At 62.9% G+C, this 16,827-nt stretch overlaps 3 protein-coding genes across 3 annotated transcripts; all 3 read right to left on the reverse strand.

Moving 5' to 3' along the window:
- Positions 1–221: 221 nt before the first annotated feature.
- Positions 222–2,822, reverse strand: IRF7 (interferon regulatory factor 7; the record flags this gene model as incomplete). The annotated part of the gene is made up of 8 exons (XM_079708356.1): positions 222–434; positions 516–634; positions 713–1,240; positions 1,569–1,773; positions 1,874–1,932; positions 2,251–2,458; positions 2,553–2,715; positions 2,803–2,822. The coding sequence occupies 8 exons, from the start codon at positions 2,820–2,822 to the stop codon at positions 267–269; spliced, it is 1,470 nt and encodes a 489-aa protein (XP_079564482.1). The 3' UTR covers positions 222–266.
- A 1,782-nt stretch (positions 2,823–4,604) lies between these two features.
- On the reverse strand, positions 4,605–10,593 carry CDHR5 (cadherin related family member 5; the record flags this gene model as incomplete). Its single annotated transcript, XM_079709447.1, has 15 exons — positions 4,605–5,042; positions 5,334–5,539; positions 6,070–6,462; positions 6,549–6,633; positions 6,710–6,823; positions 6,928–7,128; positions 7,236–7,333; positions 7,476–7,566; positions 7,923–8,093; positions 8,196–8,306; positions 8,392–8,493; positions 8,635–8,727; positions 9,875–9,925; positions 10,285–10,460; positions 10,539–10,593. The coding sequence occupies 15 exons, from the start codon at positions 10,591–10,593 to the stop codon at positions 4,605–4,607; spliced, it is 2,385 nt and encodes a 794-aa protein (XP_079565573.1).
- A 1,470-nt stretch (positions 10,594–12,063) lies between these two features.
- On the reverse strand, positions 12,064–12,854 carry SCT (secretin; the record flags this gene model as incomplete). The annotated part of the gene is made up of 4 exons (XM_079709448.1): positions 12,064–12,187; positions 12,397–12,489; positions 12,571–12,672; positions 12,763–12,854. 4 exons carry the CDS (start codon positions 12,852–12,854, stop codon positions 12,064–12,066), a joined length of 411 nt encoding a protein of 136 aa, XP_079565574.1.
- Positions 12,855–16,827: the final 3,973 nt, after the last annotated feature.

Consider the following 16,827-nt stretch of genomic DNA (forward strand, 5'->3'; position numbering starts at 1 on the left):
TCTTGGAGCAGTTTGTTGGTTCTAAAGCGTGCCCTGAGTTTCTTCACTGTGAAGTCAGGAGAACGGGTGTGCACAGGAGGCCTACGTGGGGGCGGGCAGGGGGCTCCCTTCCTGGGCCCACAGGTCGCGGGCTTCCCGTGAAGTGGGGTGGACCTTGCATCCACAGTGCCCCTTCCAAGCCCCCGTCTCAAGCCTGCCCCTGGTCAGGACACCAGCACTGGTTCTTGGGATCTTTTTATTAGATCGGGAGGGGCTGGGGGCCCAGCCTAGCCGGGCTGCTCCACCTCCATCAGGAAGTGCTCCAGGAAGTGCTCCAGGTCATCATAGAGGCTGTTGGAGCTGGACAGGCAGAGGCTGAGGCTGCTGCTGTCCAGAGAGGACGCGCCTTCGCGCTGCACGCCCTCCAGGTATGCCCGGCACAGCCATGGCTCCAGCTGTGGGGAGGGTGCGGTCAGGCTGGGGGAGGGCTGTGTGCAGCCTCCCTCCCCCCCCACCCCAGGGACCCTCCACCTCACCTTCACCAGGACCAGGCTCTTCTCCTTGGGCCTCCCCACTGACAGGTCCTGCCCAAAGCCCAGATAGATGGTGTAGTGAGGGGAGCCCCGGCGCCGGCAGGCCTGAAACTCCCCCAGTTCTGCAGGACAGGGCTTTGGTGAGGGGGCTGGGGGGAGGCGGGGAGGCCCCTCAGCCCCAGGGCGGGTGCATCACTGACCTTGGAAGAAGGTGCCGAAGTCAAAGATGGCGGTGTCGCAGTTCCGGGGCAGCAGGCAGGCGGGGGTGGAGGGGCTGGCCGAGCCCAGGGGCCCTCCCACCTCCCAATAGACCTTACACTTGCCCAGGCGCCGGGCCCACAGCCTGAGACCCCGGAGTTCCAGCTGCAGGCCGGGGGCCACGTGCTGCAGCAGCTTCTCTGTGTAGTGGAGCTGCTTCTGGTCAGGCAGCTCGGCGGGGCTAGGAAAGGCTACTCGCTGGGGCTCTGAAGCCCCACCACCTACACCGGGGGGGCCATACAGGAGCACACAGCTTGGGCGCCCCACCACCTCCTGCAGCACTGTTCGGCCCTTGTACGTGATGGTCAAGTCCAGGGCCCCCAAGCTGGGCAGTGTGTGCAGACCGAGCTGTGAGCAGGTGGGGCCAGCCACGTGCAGATGCCCTGCCATCAGGGTGCAGGCACTGGGGGAGGCTGTGGTGCGGGGCTCCGCCTCTCGGGGCTGCCAGGGGGCTGGGGGTGGGCCTGTGTCTGGAGAGGAAGGCAGGCCTGAGCTGGCACCCGAGCCGCCGGCTCCTCCCTTTTCCTTCCACGTGTCCCCTAGCTCCTGTTACCTGGGCCTGGGGCTGTGGCGCCACGTTCACTGTGGCGGGCACAACGCCCAAGCAGGGAGCTCTGGACCTGAGGAGGCTCAGCTGTGCCCAGCAGGGATGGTGGCCCACCTCTGGCCAGCACCGTCCCTGCTGGGGACCCCCCTCCCCCGGGCCCTCTCTCCCCAGGGACTCTGCTGTCCTGCCTGTCCCTCCCCTTGGCACACAGAGCCCCGCAGGGCAGAGCACCCCCTCCAACAGCCCCTCACCAGGAGCCTCAGGGACTATCGACTCCACCCCACACGCAGCTTTCAGCAGATGGTCCTCCAGGCAGCTCTGCTGCAGAGCCTGGAGCCATAGGTCCCCAGCATCTCCAGCTGGGCTTGGGGCACAGGGCTCAGGGCTCAGCCCGGCCAGCCCATGCCCCAGCCTCTCGCCAGCATCTGCTGCCAGGTATGGCCCCAGAAGCCCGTCCTGCAGGAGAGAACAGACAGTCCCAGCATAAATCAACAGCTCCCCAGCCCCAGTGAGGGGGCAGCCCAAGGTGGGATCCAAGAGGGCAGAGTGACCTTACCCTTGTAGGTGGGGCATCTTCAAGGGCCTCGTCCTCCCCCTGGCTAATGCCTGGGCTTTCTGAGGGAGAATTAGGGTTGGGGGAACACTGGACTTGCGACTCTGGAGTGGGACACCTAGGTGTGAATCCCTGGGCAGCTCCTCAAAGCTCAACCGCAGTTCCCCTTCACTGATCCCAACAGGCCCATAAGCTTCCTCCCAGCGATCCCTAGTCCCCACTAGCCACGCCACACGCCCTCACCCCGGCCCCGCCATCCCCCATCAATCTGGCACCAGCCTCTCCCATGCCAGTTTTCTAAAACGGAAAATCCCACCCAGCGGCTGCTCCCGGGACAGAGCCAAGTCTCCCTGCCGGCAGCCCTGCCGTGGCCTCCTCACCTTCGCACGCCGGCTCGGGGGTGACCATGTACACCTTATGAGGGTCGGTAGGGTCCCCCGAGTTGTCTTGCAACATCACGAAGCGCCGCGTACAGCGCAGCGCGCAGCGGAAGTTAGTTTTCCAGGAAGCTCGGAGCGCACTCTCGGCGGTCGGCCGGGCACCTCCGCTGCTATGGAGAGGCCACCTGCCGCGGGCCACAGCCCAGGCCTGGGGAGAGAGACTGAGTGGATTACGCGGCCCGGACATTCGGGCCTGGGCCTGGACCGGCCCGCCCCCGCCCCGGGCGGGGCTGGGGTCCCACCTTGAAGATGCGCGAGTCGGCCTCTCCCAGGTCCTTCCGCGCGAAGTGCTTCCAGGGCACGCGGAAGCGCGTTCGGGCCGCGTCCAGCCACCGTAGTCCCTCGTAGCGGCCGCTGCTGACCTCGCCCAGAAGCCAGTCTCCGAAGAGCACGCGCGGGGTCGCCCTGCGGGCGGAGCAGCCAGGCGTCAGGGCGCGCGCGGGCCACCGGGGGCGTGGGTGGGGTCGGCAGCGGGCAGGGCGGCGGGCTCACCCGTCGGGAGCCACGGCCATTGCTCCCTCCGCAAAGGCTGGGAGTAGAGAGAACGGCGCGCCCTCCGCGGCGAGGGTTGGGGTCGCGGGGGCAGTCGGGGGATGGCGCAGGTTGAGAGGAGGGTTCCGCGTGAGTCTCCACGGGTAGTCCCGGGTGTTGGGGTGCCAAGTGTTGGGGTCACAGATGGCAGTTGAGGGCTTCTGGCCACGGTGTTGCCCAGGTGAGTCCTGGCCAAGGAGGCGATGGGTGTGCCTACAGATGCGGCGGGGCCTCGGGCACACGAGGGGTCACACGTGTCGAGCCGGCGTCCGGGCTGGGCCCTGCTGGGGCGAGACGGGAACGACCGTAGGAAAACGAAACCGCGCGCTGCGGGAAAACGAAACCTAACCCGCCCCGTCCCGCCCCGCGCGTCACCGCGACCTCCGCCTCCAGGTCCCCCAGTTCCGGACCCGTGCCCCTCGCCGTCACCCGATCTACCCACCCCTCCTGGTCACTGCTCCGCGGAGCGAACCCGGGGTCCGACGCGGCCGTCGCTGCCTTTCTCGCTTCGCGTGGGTTGGGAGTCCCGAGTACCTGGTACGGGCACCCACTCCGCTGGGGCTCCGGAGCAAGCGCTTTTATGGTGGCGGGGGCCGGAGGCGGGGCCGGGGCCGGGGAAGTCACGTGCAACCGCGGGCGGGGGCGGGGGCGGGGGCTGCACTGGGGCCCTGGCTGCTGCAGGGCACAGCCCCTTCGGGGTCCGGCCGCTCCCCTCCCTCACCCAGCGCTGCGGGGGGCTGGGGCGCCAGCAACCAACGTGGTGGGAGAAGCAGTGGGATAAGCTGGGGACCCCGGGATCAGAAACAAAACCAGTCAGGTCCCTGAGCGGACGAGCGGGTGAGGGGGGTGCGTGGGAGGAGATGCAGCTGCTCTTTGGATTCTTACCGGTGACAGTTGTCCAGGCAGGAATACTGTCGAGATTAAAATGTTTGGAAAGGAATCGGAAATGCGTTTTCGTGAGGAAAAAACGCCAGTGATGCATAAGGGACAGTGGCGGTGGTCGGGGCTGAAGTCCTGACTGAGGGTCGCCCCTGAGGAAGCCAGTGGAGGGGGCTCCGTCCCTAACTCCGTGGCTCTGGGTCGCGTCCACAGCCTCTGCCTCTGTCCTGTGCACCCACTGGCCCCACCTGCTGCCCGGGGCCCAGGGCCTGCAGGCCCCTGTCGCACTGGGGCAAACCTCCCCCCTCCACCCCGCACCACCCGTCACAGCCCAGCCACCTGGACCACGTGCCTCTGAGGGCGCCCCAGCGTGTTTACTGCCCTCACTGTAGCCCACAGACGCAGGAGTGTGACCCCCTGGAAGGTCCCCGGGCCCATGCTCTCCCAAATGAGTGTCCTTGAGGGTGGCTCCTGGCCACGTGGCTCCTCTGCCTCCCCCAGGGGAAGAATCTCTGTGTTGGGTCGGCCGTGGTTAGACAAGGAAAGGAACTTCCTGGCCACCAGCTGGCACCGAGCCTGGGAAGCCCCGCGGGCGCAGCAGGTGGTTTACGGGAAACAGCACCCGGCGCTCTGGGCAGGGAACGACCCCGCCCACCCCTCTCCGACCCCACGGCGCCCCTGGCGGTCCCTCTGAGGAGGACTCAGTGCAGGGCGGGAGCGAATGGACCACGTCCTGACCACCCCCACTGGCAACCCCTTGGGGCAGACTCCACGCGTCCCCGCAGATCCGAAAATGTCACTTTATTCTGTGCAATGGAGTGGGGGGAGAGCGACCAAGCCGACTCCGGTGATCCAGACTCGCCGGGAGAGGAGGGGCGGCCACACTAGAGGTAGACGGAGTTGGAGCCAGGCGCGTCCTGGGCACCCCCGCGCGGGCCCGCCTCTGCGCCCTCGTCCCCGCTGCCTTCGCTGCCCTCATCGCCAGCACCGTCCACTTCCGAGGCAGGCGTGTTGAGGACCACCACGTCGGCCTCGGCCCCGATGTCCTCGCCAAACCACACCGCCTTGTAGCCACCCTCAGGCCGCCGCTCCTTGGTCAGGATGGACCTCACAGCTGCCGGGCCGTCCCCATCCAGGGCCACCGCGGGGGACTCAGGGACTCGGCGGAGGGTCTCCGGGCTGGGGGGCTTGGGTTCTGGGGGTGCAGGCTCTGGGGGAGCCGGCGGGACGGGACTGGATGAGGGGCTAGGAGCCGGCGCCCAGCTGGCCTCGTCGGGGTTGTTGAGGAAGGCCTGGTTGTCAAAGCCTTGGGGCTGGGGCTCCTGGGGGGCAGGCGGGAACCAGCAGTCAACCAGACCAGGCCTGGGCTCAGACCACCCCTGTTCCCCCAGAGACAGGTGGCTGGATGCCCTGCCTCTCTCTGCCCTCCGCCCCATCGGTGGGCTATGGTATGTACGCCCCGTCTCTCCTCACCTCTGCCCTCCATCTCCCGGATGGACTCCTGGCCTCCACGCTGCCTCTCTCTCCATCCTGCCGCTTCCCCACCGCCCCCTCCATCTTTCCGCTGCTCCCTGTCCTCTCTCCTGTCCTTTCCCCCACCCCGAGGGCCTCACCAGCGCTTTGCCACAGCAGCACTTGAGTCGGTGGCCATAGTGCTTGTGGACGAGGACTGTGAGGGCAATCAGAGCCAGAAGAAGCAGTGCACTCAGCACCCCTCCCAGCGCCGCCATCTCCACCACCGAGAAGCGCCGGTCCTCAACGTGGTCTATGCCTGGACTGCCATCCATTGCCGGGCTGCTTCCTCCGGTCCCAGGCGTCCCTGCTGGCAACACCACTGCCCGCTCGCTGTCCCACCGCAAGCACTCCCAGGCCAGCCTGGGGCAAGCTCGGGACACCCGAAGAGCAAGCTACGCCTGGCCACCGGAGATGAGGTTTGGAGGAGTGGGCGCCACTGACCCCCGCCAGGGAGCCGTGTGTTCCCTGGGAGCCCCAAGAGGCCGGGCTGCTGGGAGCGGGCAGGGGGTCAGTGCCCACCAGTTCCAGGTGGGAGGTAGGGGGCCAACATGCCAGGCAGGGAGCTGAGGGTAGCACGGGGCCCGTGGGCTGAATGGCCCTGGGAATGGGGGGGTCGCTGCATCCTAGGTCTGGCCTCTGCCCCACCCTCCATACATCTTCCCTAGCTTCCCTCCTGGGGCCCCCCAGGACCTGTCTCTTCGCCAGACCCCCCTTGGGGTTTCGTGGTCCCCATGGTCGTGCTGGGCCGACCTGGGGTGGACCCTACCCCACAGCGACCACCCAGAGTCCTGAGTCAGAGAGCATGAGGATAACTAGGGTAAATGGTGGTGCTACCTGCGGGCCGGAGGGTCCTGCTGGGCCCAGGGGACATTGGCAGAGAGGTTCCTGGCTTCGAGGTCTGTGCTGAGCCCCCGCTGGGAGAGGCTGATGGGGGGGAGGGGCTGGTTCCCGCACTGGGGGGGCCCCCAGGCGTGGAGGAGGCCGGAGGCCTCAGAGTCGTGCCTGAGGAGGGGTGCGGGCCGCTGTCCCCCCCAGAGCTGGTCGTGGAGGAGGGGTGCGGGCCGCTGTCCCCCCCAGAGCTGGTCGTGGAGGAGGGGTGCGGGCCGCTGTCCCCCCCAGAGCTGGTCGTGGAGGACCCCCGAGAGGGCTCAGGGGGCCGGGGGGCTTCCGACGTGGTGCCGCTGGAAGCTCTGGTTGTTCCTGCTGTCTCTGGGGACGTGGGGGGGCCTGGGGCCAGGACCAGGGCTCAGGGTCACCACTCCCCCTAGCAAGAAGCCCTCCCCGAGCCAACCCAGGGTCCCCGGGAGGCTCACCTGCAGGGGTGGGTTCCTGTTCTGAGACTCGAACCTCCACGACCGCGGTCGCCGTGCCTGAGGTCACCGTGTTCCTGGCCTCAACCTGGGCAGGAAGGGGGCTTGTCCCTCCTGGGCTCCAGCTTGACCCCTGGCCCTCGGAGACACTGCCCGTCTCTCACCTCTGCATAGAAGACCCCGGCGTGCACCAGTGAAGCGTTAGTCAGCACAGCCTCCCCGTCCATTCTGAAGTTAGAGTTGTTGGTGATCCGATACGTGATGGCCGAGTTGAGGTCCTGGACGTGGCCCCAGTGAGTCCTGAACCCAGGCTGCTCCCCAGACCGTTCCAACCCCCCCACGGCAGGAGGCCGGGCAGACCCAGGGACCAGGCGGTGCCTACTGGGAACTCAGGATCCTGTGCCCGGATCCTCAGAGGCTGGGAGGGGGCAGCTGCATCCTTGATGGCCACGCCTACCCCAGAGCCGAGCGCCACGGTGCCACGGTACAGGCTCTGGGGGAAGCGGGGCGGGCTCCCACTGGCGGCCCGGGCCTCCACCGTGACCTGGGTCACCGAGTACCTGGCGCGATCCGCCTGCTCGCCCTGGGGGTTGGAGAGGCAGCAGTGGCCAGCAGGTCCTTGAAGGGTGAGCCCTGTAGCCAGGGGCCCAGGAAGGGCCCGTGGAGACCTGGCCCTGTGCGGGCACCCACCTTGACCAGCAGAAGGAAGGTCTTGGGGCTAGGGATGCTCTTGGTCATGGTGAGGTTGCCTGTGCCGGCATCAATGGAGAACGAGCTGTCCTCGTTTCCTGGGAGGACGGCGGGAGGGTTTGGCCGCAGTCCCCTCTGGAGGCCTGAGGTCCCAGTGTCCCAGCTGGTTCTGCCCATGTGGGGACGGGGTCAGGGTGTTGCATGGAGAGAGAAGTTGGGGGCTGGTTGGTGCCCACTCACCCCTGAAGATGCTGTACACAATGGGTTGATTGATGCCCCAGTCCCCGTCCACGGCGTAGATGGGCCCAGGATGCAGGATGAGGGGTCCTGACTGCAGCAACAGGGAGGGGAGGGGATGCCGTGGAGCTGGTGCCGTGGCCTCCGCTCAGCCCCTCCCGCTCCCCTCAAGGAGACCTGGGGTAGCCCCAGGGGGCAGTCAGGGACCCAGCTCGGTCCCTGGGGTCCCTCACTGAGTCCCAGGGGCCTGGCTGGCTCTGCCCTAAGGACAGCTGGACCCTGTTTCCTCATTGGAATTTCAGAGGCCCTGTGTCCCACTTGCCACCATGGGGTGGGGCAAGATTGGTTTACGAAAAGTCATTCACATTTGCTTGAAAATCACAACCAGCTCTGGCCCCGTGGCAGCCAGGCCCGTGCTCATGCTGGCCTGTTCCTCCACGCCCCCTGTACCAGTGCGTGGCCTGTGGGCACAGCCCCGTGGTACTGGGCTTCGATGCAGACAAAACCGTCAGAGTACATGCAGGGCAGGAACCAGGGGGGCCGCAGGTCGGCGGGCTGCACCTCCAGGACCAAGGTGGCCGTGGCCGTGTGGCTGGGTTCGACGTTCTCCTCTCGCGTGTCCTGCAACACCGCAGCCCTGCCGTCAGGCCCGGGGGCCTGGGGCTGGAGCGGCTCGGGTGGGGCCGTGGGCATCCGGGACGAGGGCGGGAGTGGCCTGCTCACCCGGACCAGCAGCTGGAAGGTCATGTTCTGCCACCTGTCGAAGTCCAGTGACCGGTCCAGCCGCAGCTCTGGGAGGTTCGCACCCACCAAAGAGAAGAAGCCGCTGGCACCCTGGGGAGGTGGGGGACTCAGCCTGGGACCCCGGGAGGACGCGCAGAGGTGGGGATACCCAAAGGGAAGGACTGGGGGCACTGACCGGGGTCACTTCCTGGAGGGTGTAGAACAGGATGTCACTTTTGTCGAGGTCCTGGGCCTTCAGCTCTGTCTCGGGGATGACGAGGGCATTCACTTTAGTGTCCTGGGGGACGGAGGGGGGTTGGTCTGGCCACGCCCGTGACCCCCAGGGTGAGACCCCCAGCCACTAGCCCTCTGCCCTCTGGCCCCCATCCCGGGCGCCAGATGCCCCAGATGGCGTGAACCGCTGCTGCCTTCCACTCACCTCTGGCACCCTTTGGACCTTGACTACAAAGGGGAACGTGGGCGGGTTGTCGTTGACATCCAGCACTGACACAAGCACCTTCAGCTGGGTCACCTGCGGGAGGGAAGAGGGTCCCCGGCCCAGCGGCCGTGAGCTCATACTAGGCGCTGGGGTGCAGTTCCCAAGACAGCTCTCTGCCTGGGGCTCCCGCTCCAGCGGGCGTTACAGACAAGGAACAGAAAGTAATTTTTTAAAAGCCCAGAAGGTGGGAATGCTCTGGAGAAAAATAATGCTGGCACTGGGGGCGCAACCAGCAAAACCCCAAATGAGGAAAACGGCAAAACAATCGAGTTTCTTCAAGCATAAGTCTCACGGAAAATCAGGACACCACATGTTGAAAGAGACGTGAGAAGAACATCAACCAGCTGCATTGGGTGGGCCTTGCTGGCAGGAAACTGTGAAAAGACTGCTCTGGAGCTGGGGGCTGTGGACCTTGGATGCTGCGCTGCTGAGGAGCCCCTGCGTTTTCCGGATGTGACAACACTACCGCGTTAAGAAGAAGCGGCCTTGTCCGCTAGAGGCTCATCCTGAGTTATTTGTGGGTGGTGTGCTGTGACGTCGGGCGGGGGGCACCCACGGGGCTCAGGGAGACCACAGAGCTGGCTGCTGCGAGGGGCCGGGAAGGCGGGCGCCTCTCCAAGGAGGTGACAGGGAGCAGCTGGGGTGGGGGGCGGGGGGGCACAGCGTGCCGCTGGGCCTTCATTCGCTTTATTTGGGAGGGCAGGGACCGCTGCTTGCTTTACTGGATAGGATCTTTGTCCTGCCATTCGGAGAGTGGACTGGGGTGGGCGGGGCCAAGAGGGGAACAGATGGACCAGCCGGAAGATGCTGGTGTCAGGCCCAGTCAGCCAGGCAGATTTGCTGGAGGACCAGTGTGGAGAGGGGGAGGTGAGGACTGAGCTGGCAGGGCAAGGCGCCTCTGGGGGGGCCTTGGATCTCGGGGTGGGGGTGTCTGTGGGGTGTGATGTCCGTCCGGGGCCGGGTTTGTGAGTCTGCGGCTCGAGGCACAGTCTGGCCTGGAGGAAGTGTGGGCGTTGCCGGCACAGAGGTGACACTTGAAACACACCACTGGGTGACGTCGCCAGGGAGTGACCGTGGGCCAGGCAGAGCAGGGCACAGAGGTCCAAGCCGGAGCCCTCGGGCATCGCGGGGACGGTGGGGACGTGGGGATGCCGGGAGGGGGTCTGGGGGGCAGACTCACCACAGTGTCATCCCTCTTGCACTCCAGGACTGCTTCCAGCATTGAGTTCTCCTGCGGAGGCGGGCAGGTGTGGGAATCCCCTGGGCAGCTGGCCCCGCCCCCGCCCCATTCCACAGGTGACGAGACAGAGGGCGAGAGCAGCAGGTGCTCGCCCAGCGTCCCTGTCATCGTGCTGAGTCCAGAGGGCGGCGGGGCCCAGGCACCTTCGTCCCCCGAGGGCCCCAGCCCCTCAGGGCCAGCCCTCAGCCAAGCCTGGGGGCCCGAGAGGCCCCCTGGGCAAACTGAGACCCAAAGATCCCCAGAGAGCCCTTCTCTGGGGAGGAGTGTGGGTGGCCGCCTGGGTCCCATGGAGGGTTGGCCACCCCCGCTGACCCCATGGGCCCAGCCAGCCCTGGGCCCGCCATCCACACCTCGTAGTCCGGGGTCACATTGAGAAACAGCTGAGTCCCCTGGATCCGAAATGCGAAACGGGTGGACGACGGTCCGAGGGTCACCTGCTGGCCCTCAGGGATGGTGATGTTGAGAAGGGGCTGCCCGGGACTCGTGTTCTCATTGACTTCGAAGAAGGTCTTTTTCACAGAGCAGACTGGAAGTTGGAGAGGAAGGGTCGGTGCCTGCCAGCCCCCTGCCTGCCGCCCCGCCCCTCTGCCACTGCCCCCAGTACCCTGGGCCTGGGCCACGGCCACGAGCAGAGGAAGCAGTAGGGCCCAAGTAACCATCTCGGCAGGCGGGCGGCCCCGGGGGAGGGTGTGGGCCCGTCTGGCGGCTGGGACCCTCTGAGCGGCTGTGTTGCTGGCGCAGTCTCTGCCTGGGCGAACTTCGCCCCTGCCAGGCGCCGCCCCACTTTATGATCCTTTACAACGACTGCCTTGGACCAACCACAGGACTGGCCTCCACCAAGGGGGCTCCCGCCGGCCGCCGGCCAGGCCTCGCCGGCTGCCAGGAGGGGCAGACCAGGTGGTTACCCGGCCGGAACCGGGCCACATGCAGGGGCTGACAGGGGCTCAACCCACAGACCCCAAGACAGAGGAACCCAGAGCTGGTGGGCGGGCACCGGGGGCCTGGGCGGGCTGGGGCTGGGGCTGGGGTGGGCCTCTGTGTTTGCTGTACTTCCCCCCCAACCTGGGATGCCCCTCTGCTGGGCCCCTCTGCCAGAACCCTCGTGGGCACAGCTCCTAAGGCGGTTCGGGAGGTTCAGGCTCAGGCCGCAGGTGTTCCCCTCCGGGCCCACCTCCTCTCCCCGAGGAGTTTAACCCTCTAGGTCTGGAAGGGAAAGGCTATATGTGTCCTAGGGACTCTCCTGCCTGTCCCAGAAACAAGCCGGCTTCTTCCAAGGGGGCTGGGCGGGGTCACAGTGACAAGGATGGCAGTGCTTCGGGGCAGCTGGCAGCTGGCGGGGGGACCCTGGGTCCCTAGAGAGGGGCATCCTGGTGAGGGGCCCATGGCACAGGCCCCCAGCTGCCCCACCTCCATCTTTCCTCAGCCCCCTAAGCTCGCCAGCTGGGAGAGGACACTGGGTGGGGGAGGGGCTGCTGTGCCGGGTCTGGCGGAGCCCTTCGCACCTCCAGGCCCCAGGCCGTGAGCGCCTGAGACACCTTCGCGGAGCAACCCTGAGCCCGTGGTCCTACAAGGCCTCCTGCAGCCTGGCACTTGGGGTGTCATCACCGGCCCTGCTCCACAGGCCCCGGGAGGTCAGGCCACCCATCCAGACTGCATGCCTGGACCCAGAGCCAAGACTCATGCTCAGGCCCTTTCACTGCGGAGTGGCCTCCTGGGTCCTGCCTGTCGCCTCTTCCTGCTTGGCCGAGCCTCCTTGCCCCCTCACCGCTGCCCCCTGGGGCAGGAGCTGGGGGACATCTGAGCCCCCCCAGAGCCCCTGAATGTTTGCTGTGTGGACGCCAGAGGTGCCGGGCGGCTTCCAGGGAGCTCAGTGGATGGGGCAGGAGATAAGGAAGCGGAAAGATGAGGCTCCCCACTGGCTTCCCAGGTTTAAAGGGCAGCTGGGCATGGCCACGGTCCTGGAATCCCGAGGATGGGTCTCTCCTTCCCTCTGGCGCAGCTTCCTCGATGGTACCCAGACGGCGCACAGAGCGGGCTCACAAGGCCAGGGTCTGAATTGCTCCTTTATTGGTGCCAACTGCAACCGCCCCCTCCCCTGTCCAAGCTCCCCTTGGGAGGTTCCTTCTTCCTCAGGGCCTCATCTGGGTCCCCTCAGCAGCAGGGATGGCCGGCTCTGACACCATGACCCCAGCCCTCAGTCCAAGAGGCATCTGGGGAGACCAGGCCTGATCCTCGAGGGGCCTCAGGGGCATCCTGCAGAGACAGCCAGGTTAGGGGTTGGGGGCTTGGTGCTGGAGACTGCTGCCCACCTGGCGAAACTGGGCCTTCTCTGGTCACCAGCGCTGACAGTTTCACCCTCCCAGGCCCCTGGGCCATCGCTGTGTCCAGTTGTGCCTGGGACCTGGAGTGCCCCAGGGAGGGAGGCTACGGGGCAGGGGATGGGGGATGGGGCTGGTGCTCACCAGGCCTGCAGGGTGGGCGCGTCTGACCACAGCAGGCAGAGGTGGCCCTCCGCAGAGTTGGTCCAGGCCGTGCTGTTCTCTGTGTCCTGCTCGCTGCTCCCCACCCCAAGTCAGAATTAGTTTGGAGTTGGGGAGCCCCCCTGGCAGGTCCCCCCCCATCCCGCCGCCCCTCACCTGCGCTTCCCCACCAGGCCCTGCAGCAGCCGCTGCAGCCGCGCGCTCTCCCGCAGGCGGCTGAGCTCGCTGGTGAAAGTCCCGTCCGAGTGTCGCGGGGCCCTGCGGAGGGGACGCGGAGGGGGCCGCGGGGGGTCAGGGCCGGGGCGGGGTGGGGGAGGGTGGGCGCGGGCCCCGGGGCCGCGGGCTCACCTGGGGGGCGCGGGGCGCGCGGCGCAGCCCCGGAGCAGCGGCGGCGGCGGCAGCAGCAGCAGCAGCAGCAGCAGCAGGGCCCGAGTGGCCATGGTGGGCGCCGGGCTGGGGCTGAGCGGCCGTGGGGCCGCGGCCCCTTTATATCGGCGCCCGGGAGCGGGAGCGGGGCGGGCGGGGGTCAGCGCCGCCCCGGCTCCGCGCCGCCTGAGCCGCGCCCCATCGATCGCGCGGGAAGGTCAGGGCCGCCCCCCCAGCTGTCGCCCCGGCCGGCCGGCCGCCCCCACCGCCGCGGTGGCGCCCCTCGGCGGGCCCGCTGGGGTTGGGCGCCCGGGGACAAGGGGACCCCGCAGGGGCGGCGGGTGGGACCTGCGGGGGGTCGGCCCGTGCAGTGCAGTGACCTTTCCCAGTCGCCGGGCGCGGGGCGGCGGAGGAGCGGCGGGCAGGTGGGCCGGGGGCGGGGGTGGGGTGGGGTGGGGTGGGTAGGGGGCTGATGCCGCGCAAGACCCGGGCCTCGGGCGCCTTGGCCTTTGGGTGCATTTTTGGAGGCGGGAGACCTGGGCCTGCTTCGGGGCTTTTACAACCAGCACCCATGAAATCCTTACACGTAAATTACAAATCGAGTAAGGGGACTTCTTATAAACCAGTAGTTCTTGTGTTAAACTTTATATGCATTTTAAAGATAATTAGTAGACTTTCTTTAGAGCAGTTTTAGGGTTACGGAAGAATGGAGCTGAAAGTACAGGAGCTCACACACGCACGTGCCCAGCCTCCCCAGCATCAGGCATTAGTTTGGGACATTCGTTACAATTGATGAACCAGTATCGTACGTTATTAACTAAACCCATGATTTACAGTACGGTTCACCTTGGTGTTGTACACTCTGTGGGTTTTGACAAATGTACAATGACACGAGTCTGCTATTGTAGACAGTACCACCCAGGTCCCTGCCCTAAGAATCCCCTGCTCGCCACCTGTTCACCCCTCCTGCATCAACCCCTGATCTTTTCACTGTCTCCATTGTTTTACCTTTTCCAGAATGTCATAGGGTTGGAAGCATACAGTCTGTGGCCTTTTCTCATCGGCTCCTTTCACTTAGTTATATGCATTTAAGGTTCCTCCGTGCCTTGTCATGGCCTGATAGCGCATTCCTTTTTAGTGCTGAATAATACTTCATTGTCCGATGGACCACAGTTTATTTATCCACTCACCTATTAAAGGACATCTTTGTTGCTTCCAAGTTTTGACAATTATGAATAAAGCTGCTGTAAACATCTGTGTGCAGGTTTCTGTGTGGACATAAGTTTTCAGCTCCTTTGGGTAAACACCAAGGACCATGATTGCTGGATCCCATGGGAAGATTATGGTTTGCTTTATAGGAAAGCAGCAGACTGTCTTCCAAAGTGGCTGCACTGTTTTGCATTCACACCAGGGCATGTGTAGTGGTATCTCGTTGTTTTCTGTACGTGTATTTGCAACAGCTGCTGTGGCCTCTTCTTGCACAAATTTGGCAAATTAAAACCCCTAAACTTTAACAACGTTGACTGATTAATGACATTCATGAGAACACTCAAAATTCTGAGTAGTCGTTTAACCAGTCAGATGTCTTAGCACCTCAAACACTTAAGTGACCAGGCAGATCTTCATAGGAAAGATCTTCCTATTAAAAAAATTTTTTCGGGATTCCCTGGTGGCGCAGTGGTTGAGAGTCCGCCTGCCAATGCAGGGGACACGGGTTCGTGCCCCGGTCCGGGAAGATCCCACATACCGTGGAGTGGCTAGGCCCGTGAGTCATGGCGACTGAGCCTGCGCGTCCGGAGCCTGTGCTCCACAACGGGAGAGGCCACAACAGTGAGAGGCTCGCATACAGCAAAAAAAAAAAAAATTTTTCGCATGCAGTAAAATTGACTTCTAAAAAATTAACATACTGTAAAAAATGAATTTCAACACATGTATGGATCTGTGTAGCCACCACCATAATCAGGGTACAGAGCAAGTCCATCACCCCAAAGAACCCTCTCCTTCTGCCCTTTGTGGTCACATCCACTGCCCTGAGCGATTTCAGTCACACCTGCTCGAGGTCCCCAGCAGTCACTAGCATAGAAGGACGGACCCAGATGGAGCCGAGGCAAGGAGAGGCGGGCTGTGTCCTGCATGTGCATGGCGCAGAGAATTTTGTAACTAGCTGCCTCCATCACGTCTGAATGGCTGTTGCCAGTTGTCTCTGCTGCTCAGAATCTCTCCAGAGACGGTCCTGGCCTGTGTCCTCCACACCCACGTGTGGCTGCCTCAGCGTTTCATGCTGAAATGCGACAGGTAACGAGGACCGGACCCTGATGGGAACTGGAGCAGGAATGGACCGGTCCAGTCACACCTTGCCTGGTTTGGACCCTACTCTGAAACACACAACACAAGCCACATGACAAAACACCACGTTCAACCCACAGATTTCAGGGAGAGCCCCAGGGATTTCCAGGACGTCAACCCTGGCTGGGTCCTCGTTACAAACACACAGAAAACAGTCAACGTATGTGAATAGCTATTTGAAGCCTCTAATCGGATATCACTCTGTGTGTGGGATCCTAATAATGGCCAATTTCAGTATTCAGGATTCTGAGGAAGAATATGCAGCTTTATAATTATTATTATTATTTTTTGCGGCATGCAGGCCTCTCACTGTTGTGGCCTCTCCCGTTGCGGAGCACAGGCTCCGGACGCGCAGGCTCAGCGACCATGGCTCACGGGCCCAGCCGCCCCGCGGCATGTGGGATCTTCCCGGACCGGGGCACGAACCCGCGTCCCCTGCATTGGCAGGCGGATTCCCAACCACTGCGCCACCAGGGAAGCCCCGCAGCTTTATTGTTTCACGGTAGAACATAGGAGGGAGCATTTTCAAAGCAGAAGAATTTCTCTCACTGTGACACAGTTTTATTCTCTGAATACTAAAGCACAGAAAATATCCTCTACTCTTTTTTTGTTTGTTTGTTTTAACCAAGATTTAAATGTCAAGTTTAAGTTAATTGTATCTACTCTTAGTTCTACATTAGGAGTGTCCTAGGAAGGTATTGAAAAGAATTATTTCTCTCAAATCTACGACCACCCTGCTCTTCCCCGCCTTCCACAGAACTGCAAACTCCAGTGTGACTTAGGTTATGTTTGGCTGGATGCTTTCACAGTGTGAGCCTGGGACCCACGGTGCAGCCTTTCTGTGGCCTTAACGAACATCCCCTCTTAAGGACCAGAAAAAGAAAAATAACTTTTCTTATTACAGAGAATTAAAAACATACAAAAGTAGACAAACGCCCATGTACCATCACTCAGCTTCAACAATTTATGATAAATCTTATCTATCCCTGTTGATTTTCTCTATTTTTTTCAAATTAATTTTGGAGCAGGCTTCAGAACTTGTATCATTTTACCTGTAAGGATTTCAGCATATATCTCAAAAAGTTAAGGACTGTCAATTGTCAGGGACCCCACAGAGATCGTCGCCAAGGGAGCCCGTTGATCAAACGAACCTGAGTTAACAAACCCAAGCCAGAAAGAGCATGGGCTCAGAATGGCTCAAGGGGTGTCGTTACCAGGCTTTGGGATAAGGGCGCAATTGCTCTAAGAAGGGTCTTTCAAAGCAGGAAACTGGCCAGGATTGAGAAAAGGTTGTCAATAGTTTAGGGCTGGTGAACACAGGGAGACAGCATTCTTAATATGGTGAAACTTACAGTGTTTTCCTGTTTCTTGTCTCCTGCTTAATTAAGATAACAACACAATATATGGGCGATAACCCCATATATTACCTCCCAAAGCGTCATTATTTTATGTTCCAGATGTAGATCTGGAATTTATGTCGCACATGGTGTTAGGCAGTGACTGAGTTTCATTTTTTCTATGCGGCCGTCCAGTCGTCCAGCATTAGTTACTGAAAGACCATATTTCTCCCCTGCCCTTCAATGTCATTGTAACTGTGGACCAACCATCTATGTGCACTTAGGTCTCCACGCTCCCTGTTATATGCCATCAGCCTCATTGTCATCCTTCATACTGTCTTAGCTACAATGCCTCAATTACTTC

This window comes from Hyperoodon ampullatus (genome assembly GCF_949752795.1).
Source record: "Hyperoodon ampullatus genome assembly, chromosome: 7".
Lineage (NCBI taxonomy): Eukaryota > Metazoa > Chordata > Mammalia > Artiodactyla > Ziphiidae > Hyperoodon > Hyperoodon ampullatus.